The sequence below is a fragment of the Entelurus aequoreus genome, linkage group LG06, assembly GCF_033978785.1.
Source record: "Entelurus aequoreus isolate RoL-2023_Sb linkage group LG06, RoL_Eaeq_v1.1, whole genome shotgun sequence".
In the NCBI taxonomy this organism is placed as follows: Eukaryota; Metazoa; Chordata; class Actinopteri; order Syngnathiformes; family Syngnathidae; genus Entelurus; species Entelurus aequoreus.
This window is the reverse complement of record NC_084736.1, coordinates 9,720,265-9,732,424: the sequence shown is the minus strand read 5'-3', so window position 1 is coordinate 9,732,424 and position 12,160 is coordinate 9,720,265. Positions and strand designations below refer to the sequence as shown.

Here is a 12,160-nt window from a genome sequence, read left to right as displayed (position 1 = left end):
ATTTTGGTTAAATCAAACTAAAGTGTGTTTTTCCTTCTATGAATCTAAAACAACAACAGTCTGTGATAGTAAAATAGAGTTGAAGGGTGGGGCCTCACGATCCCTGATGGGCCCCGTTTTGTGTGAAGTCTGTGTAATGTGGCCAAACATATGTCTCTCTGCCTTTTGTCAATGAATACTTGGGCCTGCTACGCTACTGTATATCAATGTTGGGTATTATGGTGGTATTTAGAGAGCCAAGTGTTTTCTGAGTTGGTACTCGGTGAAACAAGTTTGAGAACCACTGAGCTAGAGAACAAATGCATTTAGATGTTTTATCTGTTTGCATTATATCGACCCCGACAGGGACAAGAAAATGAATGGATGAATATATATAATGTCTATATCACTAACTTTTAAACCGTATAATTATATATAGTATATTGTATATATATTGTGTGTATATGTATATAGTATATATATATATATATATATATATATATATATATATATATATATATATATATATATATATATATATATATATATATAGATAGTATGTATGTGTGGGAAAAAATCACAAGACTATTTAATCTCTACAGGCCTGTTTCATGAGGGTTTCCTCAATCGTTCCAATAAAATCTCCTGACGATTGAGGAAACCCTCATGAAACAGGCCTGTAGAGATGAAATAGTCTTGTGATTTTTTCCCACACATACATATTACGCTCTACCACGGTATCGAGCACTATTTTTTTTGGATAATCTAATTAAGACATATATATAGATAGTATGTATTTATATATATACAGTATATATATATATATATATATATATATATATATATATATATATATATATATATATATATATATATATATATATATATATATATATATATATATATATATATATATAATGTATTAGGGCTGCAACTAACGATTAATTTGATAATTGATTTATCTGTTGATTATTACTTCGATTAATCGATTAATAATCGAATAAAAGAGACGAACTACATTTCTATCCTATCCAGTATTTTATTGAAAAAAAACAGCATACTGGCACCATACTTATTTTGATTATTGTTTTTCAGCTGTTTGTAAATGTTGCGGTTTATAAATAAAGGTTTATTTAAAAAAATTGATAAATAAATACATTTTTATAAAAAAATAAAAACTTTGCGCATAGCATAGATCCAACGAATCGATGACTAAATTAATCGGTAACTATTTTAATAATCGAATGTAATCGATTAGTTGTTGCAGCCCTAATATGTATATATATATATATATATATATATATATATATATATATATATATATATATATATATGTATATATATATATATATATATATATATATATATATATATATATATATATATATATATATATATATATATATATATACACATACATATATATACATATACATATATACATACATATATATATATATACATATATATATGTGTATATGTATATATATATATATGTATATATATTTATATATTTATATATATATATATATACATATATATATATACATACATATTAGGGCTGCAACAACTAATCGATTAAATCGATTATAGCTCGGTTGGTAGAGCGGCCGTGCCAGCAACTTGAGGGTTCCAGGTTCGATCCCCGCTTCCGCCATCCTAGTCACTGCCGTTGTGTCCTTGGGCAAGACACTTTACCCACCTGCTCCCAGTGCCACCCACACTGGTTTAAATGTAACTTAGATATTGGGTTTCACTATGTAAAGCGCTTTGAGTCACTAGAGAAAAAGCGCTATATAAATATAATTCACTTCACACTTCACTTCCTATGTATATATATATATGTATATGTATACGCCAGAGGTGTGGACTCGAGTCACATGACTTGGACTCGAGTCACACTCGAGTCATGAATTTGATGACTTTAGACTCGACTTGACAAAATGTAAAGAGACTTGCAACTCGACTTAGACTTTAACATCAATGACTTGTGACTTCACTTGGACTTGAGCCTTTTGACTTGACATGACTTGCTACTTTCCCCAAAACCCAAAGATTAAAAAGTTATTCAGGAGCGCTCCGTATCTTCCATTTTGTACGTGTGTGTGTGTCTATCAGCCTGTCTGTCTATCAGCATGTGTGTCTATCAGCGTGTGTCTGTCAGCATGTGTGTCTATCAGCGTGTGTGCTCTCAGTACGATAGCCAATCAAATTAGATCTACGTTGTTTTCATCCCACTAACGGCAGCAGTGGCTACAAAAGTTGCTTACCACCACAAACGTAAATGTGAATGGTAAATGATGTGTTGAGAAAGTGTTAAATAAATCCAACTAATTATTATTTTCATCATGCTTACCGCATTGGTAATTATAATCAACTATAGTTAATTATTTCTATTATGGAAATAATTATGGCAATTGTGTGAATGTAGAAGCAGGCGCCAACGAGTGTTATGGGGAAAGGAAAGGTGAAGTTGCAGACAGACAAATATTTTTACATATTCAGATCGCTGCAACCATCCATCCATCCGTTTTCTACCGCTTGTCCCTTTCGGGGTCGCTGCACGGACGCACAAATCTTACACAAGTGTTGCTAAAGTCACTTGTAAAAAGGCTTCCTGCTTTACAGAAAGTTGAATACACATGTGTTTACACACACACACACACACACAGATGAAAATACGGACTGACAGTGAAAAAAATGGGAATTTTGAGAAAAGCAAAAATGGTAAAAAAATAACTTGAATGGTCTGAATGAGTTGAAATGGTTGGTGTTGACATTTTTCAAATCAGTCGAGAAATGTTGAAGTTGTCACATGTTGAATTGACAAATGGTATTACGGAATTTCGGGAAAAATGGCAATTTTTCCAGTTCAAAAAACAACTTCGTTTTTTTTGTCCTGATTAAGAGGAATGTTTTGACAGTGGAACGGTTGAAATGCGTTGAAAAATGAGGAAGGAGAAGTCGCCAGAAAAAAGTGTGGAAATAGGGCTTTGGAAAACCAGTAATTCTGGAAAATGCTGGAATTTTTCTTAACTTAGAAAAAGGGAAGTTTGAATCTCGAGAATGGTGGAATGGTTTGAATAGGTTGAAAAATGTGGAAATGGTGGAAGTTAGAGAAATGGCCAATTCATTTTGAATCGGGAAAAATGTCCCGGAAAACCTAGGATTCTGGGTAATCTGGGAAATTTGGGAATTTGTCCTTGACAAATTTCCCTTGAAAGCTTGCGATTGAGTGTTGTTAAAAGGAAAGGCCATGTAACACAGTGGTAAAAATGCCCCTGTGCCAACTTTTTTGCAATGTGTTGCTGCCATTAAATTCTAAGGTAAGGATTATTTGCCAAACAAAATTGCGTTTCTCAGTTGGAACATTAAATATCTTGTCTTTACAGTCTATTCAAATGAATATAAGTTGAAAAGGATTTGCAAATCATTGTATTCTGCTTTTATTTACCATTTACACAACGTGCCACTGGTTTTGGGTTTTGTAAATAAGACCCAGACACAGAACCGCGGATCCTGAAGCGGCTTGAAGATGATCTGTAAAACATAATCTATGCAACATTTTGACCAAAGAACCAGCATTACATGTTATGTAGACCACAAGGAAGTGTAAGAAAAATGTGTCTTATAATCCGGTGCACCTTTTGTATGAAAATAGACCCGCTCATTAGCAGTGCGATTTATAACCTTTTGGTCCGAAAAATACGTAAACTTGAAAATGTTTGCTTTTTCTCATTACATTCCACTTTTTTGCCCATTTTTCTCACATTTTCAACGTTGAAAAAAGGAAGACACACACATGCTTTACTGAGAATCAGCCGACGCTCTTTATTACTGTAATTCAATGACTTGCACATTCTCTGATGTCGTCATGGAAAACACCGATCCTTTAAGAGGAATGTTTTGGTAGTGGAACGGTTGAAATGCGTTCAAAAATATGGAAGGAGAAGTCGCCAGAAAAAAGGGTGGAAATAGTGCTTTAGAAAATTAGTAATTCTGGAAAATCCTGGAATTTTTTTTAACTTAGAAAAAGGGAAGTTTGAATTTCGAGAATGGTGGAATATATTGAAGGTGGAATGGTTTGAAAAGGTTGAAAAATGTGGAAATGGTGGAAGTTTGAAAAATGGCCAATTTATTTGAATTGGAAAAATGTCCCGGAAAACCTAGGATTCTGGGTAATCTGGGAATTTGGGGAATTTGTCAAATGAAAGCTCGTGATTCCCGAATAGGCTGAACAGTTTGAAGTTGGTTAAGGGTCTCTAAACACGAGTACATTTCATAAAAACACCAGAAGGAGATGCTGGATTTGATGCTAGTTGTTTATAGCGCCGTGATCACAAGATTGTGTATAATTTCGACATGATCGACTGGCGAGGAAGTTTATTGTATACCATAAATCATGCCTCTCACCTGGATAGAAGAAAGCTGAGGAATGACACAAAATCTCACATGTTTGTACTTTACTGACGCCAGCGCTCAACACCAACACGTGGAATTGCTTTTCAAAAAGTATCATGGAAAAAGAGTTGCTTGATTTATTGTTTTATGAAAATAAATATGAGAGGAATGTCTTACACAACAAGTTACAAAATAAAATTATGAGATTTAAAAAAAACGGTATGACAGTGCAAATCTTCTTGTACCAGTTTTACCTGTTGAATCTTTAAAAAAAAAAAAAAAAAAACGCCCCAAAATGACTGGATTGGCCGAGCTGCTTGTTGTTAAAAACACAAGCACACACACAATGTTTATGTGAGTGTTTGTGCTGCAGCTCAGAAGTCACCAGCCATGTCTGCCTTTTACCTCGCACTCTTGCTTTTAGCAGGTAAGTTCAATATTTGTATTATTATAACAAAGGATTTGACTTTTTTAAAACATACAGAAACTTTTGTTCTAAGGAGATGATCAGCAATATTCCTTTGTTCGTCCACGTAGTAGATGTCAGACTGAGATGTTGTACTTTGCTGTACTTTACAGTGAACGTGGCCTCCTTGGCTGCATCCGGACCCCCTCAGGGTAAAAGGTCACTAAGGGACCTGCAAGGAATGATCAAATGTACCACAGGGAAAAACCTTATTGAATATAGTTCGTACGGCTGCTACTGTGGAGGCGTGGGGAAAGGCAAGCCTATAGACCAGACTGACTGGTAAGTGTACAAGCCTATAGACCAGACTGACTGGTAAGTGTACAAGCCTATAGAACAGACTGACCGGTAAGTGTACAAGTCTATAGACCGGACTGACCAGTAAGTGTACAAGCCTATAGACCAGACCGACCGGTAAGTGTACAAGCCTATAGACCAGACCGACCAGTAAGTGTACAAGCCTATAGACCAGACCGACCAGTAAGTTTACTAGCCTATAGACCAGACAGACCAGTAAGTGTACAAGCCTATAGACCAGACCGACCAGTAAGTGTACAAGCCTACATACCAGACTGACCAGTAAGTGTACAAGCCTACAGATCAGACTGACCAGTAAGTGTACAAGCCTACAGATCAGACTGACCAGTAAGTGTACAAGCCTAGATACCAGACTGACCAGTAAGTGTACAAGCCTATAGACCAGACAGACCAGTAAGTGTACAAGCTTAGAGACCAGACTGACCAGTAAGTGTACAAGCCTACAGACCAGACTGACCACTAAGTGTACAAGCCTAGATACCAGACTGACCAGTAAGTGTACAAGCCTACAGATCAGACTGACCAGTAAGTGTACAAGCCTAGATACCAGACTGACCAGTAAGTGTACAAGCCTACAGATCAGACTGAGCAGTAAGTCTAAAAGCCTAGAGACCAGACCAACCGGTGAGTGCACAAGAAAACAAATCCTCATCGACTTCTCGTTTTATCTTTTTGACTTCAAACCAGCCAAATGCTAACTATGCACTCATGCGGTTGTGATGCCCCACTTTTAAAATATCGTGCAATTCCTAAACTTACAATCTAAACTTATTTGAACCCTCACACAACTTGCATTCATCTTTATTGTTTGTGGACTGCAGGTGCTGCTTCCAACATGGCTGCTGCTACGCTCGGGCCGAAAAACATGGCTGCAAGACCGACACGGACTACGACTGGACATGTAACAGAGACGGGACGGCTCGCTGTGGTATTTTCTTCATCTCCTTTATCAGGATAATACAATGGAGTCTCTAACATTGAACACCTCTGAAGATGCAATATTCACAATGTAAACCAAACCCATATTTCAAGGGGTAAAAAAACCTTCAAAGTCGCACAAATACTTTGTGTTTTTAGGTTATTTTTGCACTCCTTGACAGTTTGACGCTGGAACAGATGATTTCTATTTCCATTATTCGTCCCAAATGAGTCAGGACCCTACACATGCTGTACCTGCACTACAGTCCAAGAACAATGTGTGCTTTAAACATCAAAAGTGTAGCAAAGAAGGATTTTCAACCAACTTTCATTAGTTTTATGAAGACACGAATCAATGCTAGCCTCTACTCAGCTAACAGATGTGTGTATTTCCTTGCAGGAATCACTGATGACAAGTGTAAGGGGTTGATCTGCAACTGTGACCGAGAACTCGCCAACTGCCTGAAACATACACCCTACAATTGGACCAAACCCTGGCCGATCTCCCAGTGCTCTGGAAGCAAACCATTTTGTGCCTATAAAGGAAAATGATCTTGGTAGTCAATGAAGACCAATAGTAGCCACATCCTTACAGCAATAGTTTATTCCTTTAATCAATGTGTGGGGCACTGCATGTCTTGTCCTTTTAAAATCACCATCATTTATTTTGATTTGTGTGGGAATATAACAAGCTTTGGGGCAAACGGGAAAGTACTGTATTTGCATTTTAAACTTTTTGATTTGTTTTTTCATTGCTCTGCGTACAATTACAAAATGTGATCAATAAACAAATATGTATGAATTTTGGCTAAATCAAACTAAAGTGTGTTTTTCCTTCTATGAATCTAAAACAACAACAGTCTGTGATAGTAAAATAGAGTTGAAGGGTGGGGCCTCACGATCCCTAATGGGCCCCGTTTTGTGTGAAGTCTGTGTAACGTGGCCAAACATATGTCTCTCTGCCTTTTGTCAATGAATACTTGGGCCTGCTACGCTACTGTATATCAATGTTGGGTAATATGGTGGTATTTAGAGAGCCAAGTGTTTTCTGAGTTGGTACTCGGTGAAACAAGTTTGAGAACCACTGAGCTAGAGAACAAATGCATTTAGATGTTTTATCTGTTTACATTATATCGACCCCGACAGGGACAAGAAAATGAATGGATGAATATATTTAATGTCTATATCACTAACTTTTAAACCGTATAATTATATATAGTATATTGTATATATATTGTGTGTATATGTATATAGTATATATATATATATAGATAGATAGTATGTATATATATATATATATATATATATATATATATATATATATATATAATGTATTAGGGCTGCAACTAACGATTAATTTGATAATTGATTAATCTGTTGATTACTTCGATTAATCGATTAATAATCGAATAAAAGAGACAAACTACATTTCTATTCTATCCAGTATTTTATTGAAAAAAACAGCATACTGGCACCATTCTTATTTTGATTATTGTTTCTCAGCTGTTTGTAAATGTTGCGGTTTATAAATAAAGGTTTATTAAAAAAAATTAATAAATAAAACAAATACATTTTTATTAAAAAATAAAAACTCTGCGCATAGCATAGATCCAACGAATCGATGACTAAATTAATCGGCAACTATTTTAATAATCGATTTTAATGGATTTAATCGATTAGTTTTTGCAGCCCTAATATGTATGTATATATATATGTATATATAAATATATATGTATATATATAAATGTATATATACATATATATATATATATATACATACATATATATATGTATATATATATGTATGTATATATATATATATATATATATATATATATATATACATATATATATATACATATATATATATATATATATGTATATATATATATATGTATATATATATATATATATATATATATATATATATATATATATATATATATATATATATATATATATATATATATATATATATATATATACATATTAGGGCTGCAACAACTAATTGATTAAATCGATTATAGCTCGGTTGGTAGAGCGGCCGTGCCAGCAACTTGAGGGTTCCAGGTTCGATCCCCGCTTCCGCCATCCTAGTCACTGCCGTTGTGTCCTTGGGCAAGACACTTTACCCACCTGCTCCCAGTGCCACCCACACTGGTTTAAATGTAACTTAGATATTGGGTTTCACTATGTAAAGCGCTTTGAGTCACTAGAGAAAAATTATATATATATATATAATTTACTTCACACTTCACTTCCTATGTATATATATATGTACATGTATACGCCAGAGGTGTGGACTCGAGTCACATGACTTGGACTCGAGTCACACTCGAGTCATGAATTTGATGACTTTAGACTCGACTTGACAAAATGTAAAGAGACTTGCAACTCGACTTAGACTTTAACATCAATGACTTGTGACTTCACTTGGACTTGAGCCTTTTGACTTGACATGACTTGCTACTTTCCCCAAAACCCAAAGATTAAAAAGTTATTCAGTGTATCTTCCATTTTGTACGTGTGTGTGTGTCTGTCAGCGTGTCTGTCTGTCAGCATGTGTGTCTATCAGCGTGTGTGCTCTCAGTACGATAGCCAATCAAATTAGATCTACGTTGTTTTCATCCCACTAACGGCAGCAGTGGCTACAAAAGTTGCTTACCACCACAAACGTAAATGTGAATGGTAAATGATGTGTTGAGGAAGTGTTGAATAAATCCAACTAATTATTATTTTCATCATGCTTACCGCATTGGTAATTATAATCAACTATAGTTAATTATTTCTATTGTGGAAATAATTATGGCAATTGTGTGAATGTAGAAGCAGGCGCCAACGAGTGTTATGGGGAAAGGAAAGGTGAAGTTGCAGACAGACAAATATTTTTACATATTCAGATCGCTGCATCCATCCATCCATCCGTTTTCTACCGCTTGTCCCTTTTGGGGTCGCTGCACGGACGCACAAATCTTACACAAGTGTTGCTAAAGTCACTTGTAAAAAGGTTTCCTGCTTTACAGAAAGTTGAATACACGTATGTTTACACACACACAGATGAAAATACGGACTGACAGTGAAAAAAATGGGAATTTTGGGAAAAGCGAAAATGGTAAAAAATAACTTGAATGGTCTGAATGAGTTGAAATGGTTGGTGTTGACATTTTTCAAATCAGTCGAGAAATGTTGAAGTTGTCACATGTTGAATTGACAAATGGTGTTACGGAATTTCGGGAAAAATGGGAATTTTTCCAGTTCAAAAAACAACTTCGTTTTTTTTGTCCTGATTAAGAGGAATGTTTTGACAGTGGAACGGTTGAAATGCGTTGAAAAATGAGGAAGGAGAAGTCGCCAGAAAAAAGGGTGGAAATATTGCTTTGGAAAACCAGTAATTCTGGAAAATCCTGGAATTTTTTTTGACTTAGAAATAGGGAAGTTTGAATTTCGAGAATGGTGGAATGGTTTGAATAGGTTGAAAAATGTGGAAATGGTGGAAGTTAGAAAAATGGCCAACTGATTTGAATAGAAAAAATGTCTGTTGACTTGAAACTGTTTAATGTTGCACTTTTGATATGTAGAAGAAAAGTTTTGTCATTTTATTTAATCTGAGCAACAACTTGAGGCAGTTTAATGTTGATTAACGTGGACCCCGACTTAAACAAGTTGAAAAAGTTATTGGGGTGTTACCATTTAGTGGTCAATTGTATGGAGTATGTACTGTACTGTGCAATCTACTAATAAAAGTCTCAATCAATCAATCAAAAAAAGCACTTTATATGTAGAAAGGTTTTGTTGAGAAACCATTCTGAGCCTTATCTTATTTAGTTTTTATTTTATATGTGTTGACCACATCAACCCTGGCAATGGACCCTGTGTGTATATGTATGTCATGCCATTGTTTACAAATTTGGTAAATAACTAACCAACAAATTTATATTTTGTTGTTTTCTTACTGTATTGAAAATGAACCGAACCGTGACCTCTAAACCGAGGTATGTACCGAACCGAAATTTTTGTGTACCGTTGTCCGTTACACCCCTAGCCGACGCCCTGACGACATCAGCTTCTCTGATGTCGTCATGGAAAACAACACCGATCCTTTAAGAGGAATGTTTTGACAGTGGAACGGTAGAAATGCGTTGAAAAATGTGGAATCCTGGAATTTTTTTTTGACTTAGAAAAAGGGAAGTTTGAATTTCGAGAATGGTGGAATATATTGAAGGTGGAATGGTTTGAATAGGTTGAAATGGTGGAAGTCGGCATTCCTGACGACAGCAGACGTTGTACAGTAAGTGATGTTTCATTATGTTTGTTGGCTCTCATAAAGTCTGCAGTGTGTAATAATCAACGATGCAGTTAATAAAAAAGCGAACGTCGCATATGTTTGAAAAGGTCAAAATACGTAAAATTCTAAATGTTATTATACGAAACCCAAAACCAGTGATAAAAACAATAAAACAGAATACAATGATTTGCAAATCCTTTTCAACCTATATTTAAATGAATAGACTGCAAAGACAAGATACAGTTTCCATGAAATGCTCAGTCATTAACAAACAAGGATGGGTCGAGGGTCACCACTTTATGAACAAATACAAATTGTCGAACAGTTTAAGAACGACATTTCTCAACGAGCTATTGCAAGGAATTTAGGGATTTCACCATCTAAGGCAGTGGTTCTTAACCTTGTTGGAGGTACCGAACCCCACCAGTTTCATATGCGCATTCACCGAACCCTTCTTTAGTGAAAAATAAAATGTTGTTTTTTCAAATTCAAGACAAAGTTATATGTTTTTGGTAACACTTTAGTATGGGGAACATATTCTAAGTAACAAAGACTTAATTTAGAGTTTTTTGGACACTATCGGAACATATTCTAAGTAACAAAGACTTAATTTAGAGTTATTTGGTTAGGGTTAGGGTTAGAGGGTTAGGGCCAGGGTTAGAGGAATAGTTTATAATAAGGCCATGCCGAATAAGGCATTAATAAGTACTTAATAATGACTAGTTAAGAGCCAAAATTTTACTAATTTGCATGTTAATAAGCAACTGATTAATGGTGAATATGTTCCCCATACTAAAGTGTTAACATGTTTTTTTACTGGTGCACAAGAGTTGTTCACATCTGCTTGAGTGGCTTATATTTTGTTATATTGTCATTTGAAAATTAAAGATAATTGTGACAATGAAAATTGTTTTATAACAGTGTGTATTTGCATGAAACTTTTGTAGTTAAAAAATGTCCGAACAAACTATTGGCCCCCGGGCATCTTCACTTTATCAAATCTGGCCCTTTTTGCAAAAAGTTTGGACACCCCTGCTTTAGAGATTGATGTCAGTTTTTGATACAGAGCCGTCTGAGGGATCGAAGGTCACGGCCATTCAATGTTGGTTTCCGGCCATGCCGCTTACGTGAAGTGATTTCTCCAGATTCTCTGAACCTTTTGATGATATTATGGACTGTACATGTTGAAATCCCTAAATTTCTTGCAATTGCACTTTGAGAAACGTTGTTCTTAAACGGTTTGACTATTTGCTCACGCAGTAGTGGACAAAGGGGTGTACCTCGCCCCATCCTTTCTTGTGAAAGACTGAGCATTTTTTGGGAAGCTGTTTTTATACCCAATCATGGCACCCACCTGTTCCCAATTAGCCTGCACACCTGTGGGATGTTCCAAATAAGTGTTTGATGAGCATTCCTCTCATGATGATCTGTAAAACATCATCTATGCAAAGACCAAATTGACCAAAGAACCAGCATTACATGTTATGTAGACCACAAGGAAGTGTAAGAAAAATCACAATATGACCCCTTTTAATGTGTTCTATAATCCGGTGCACCTTTTGGTCTGAAAAATAGGTAAACTTGAAAATGTTTGCTTTTTCTCATTACATTCCACTTTTTTGCCCGTTTTTCTCACATTTTCAACATTGAGGAAAGAAAAAAGGTAGACGCACAAATGCTTTACTGAGAACCAGCCGACGCTCTTTATTACTGTAATTCAATGACTTGCAGCTTCTCTGATGTCGTCATGGAAAACAACACCGATCCTTTAAGAGGAATGTTTTGACAGTGGA

The 12,160-nt window shown here is 35.3% G+C and overlaps 1 protein-coding gene across 1 annotated transcript; it reads left to right on the top strand.

Annotated features, from left to right (window-relative positions):
• The first annotated feature begins 4,699 nt into the window (after window positions 1–4,699).
• LOC133651436 (phospholipase A2-like) lies at window positions 4,700–6,911 on the top strand. Its single transcript, XM_062049387.1, has 4 exons — window positions 4,700–4,807; window positions 4,960–5,128; window positions 5,986–6,092; window positions 6,483–6,911. Exons 1-4 carry the CDS (start codon window positions 4,771–4,773, stop codon window positions 6,632–6,634), a joined length of 465 nt encoding a protein of 154 aa, XP_061905371.1. The 5' UTR covers window positions 4,700–4,770; the 3' UTR covers window positions 6,635–6,911.
• Window positions 6,912–12,160: the final 5,249 nt, after the last annotated feature.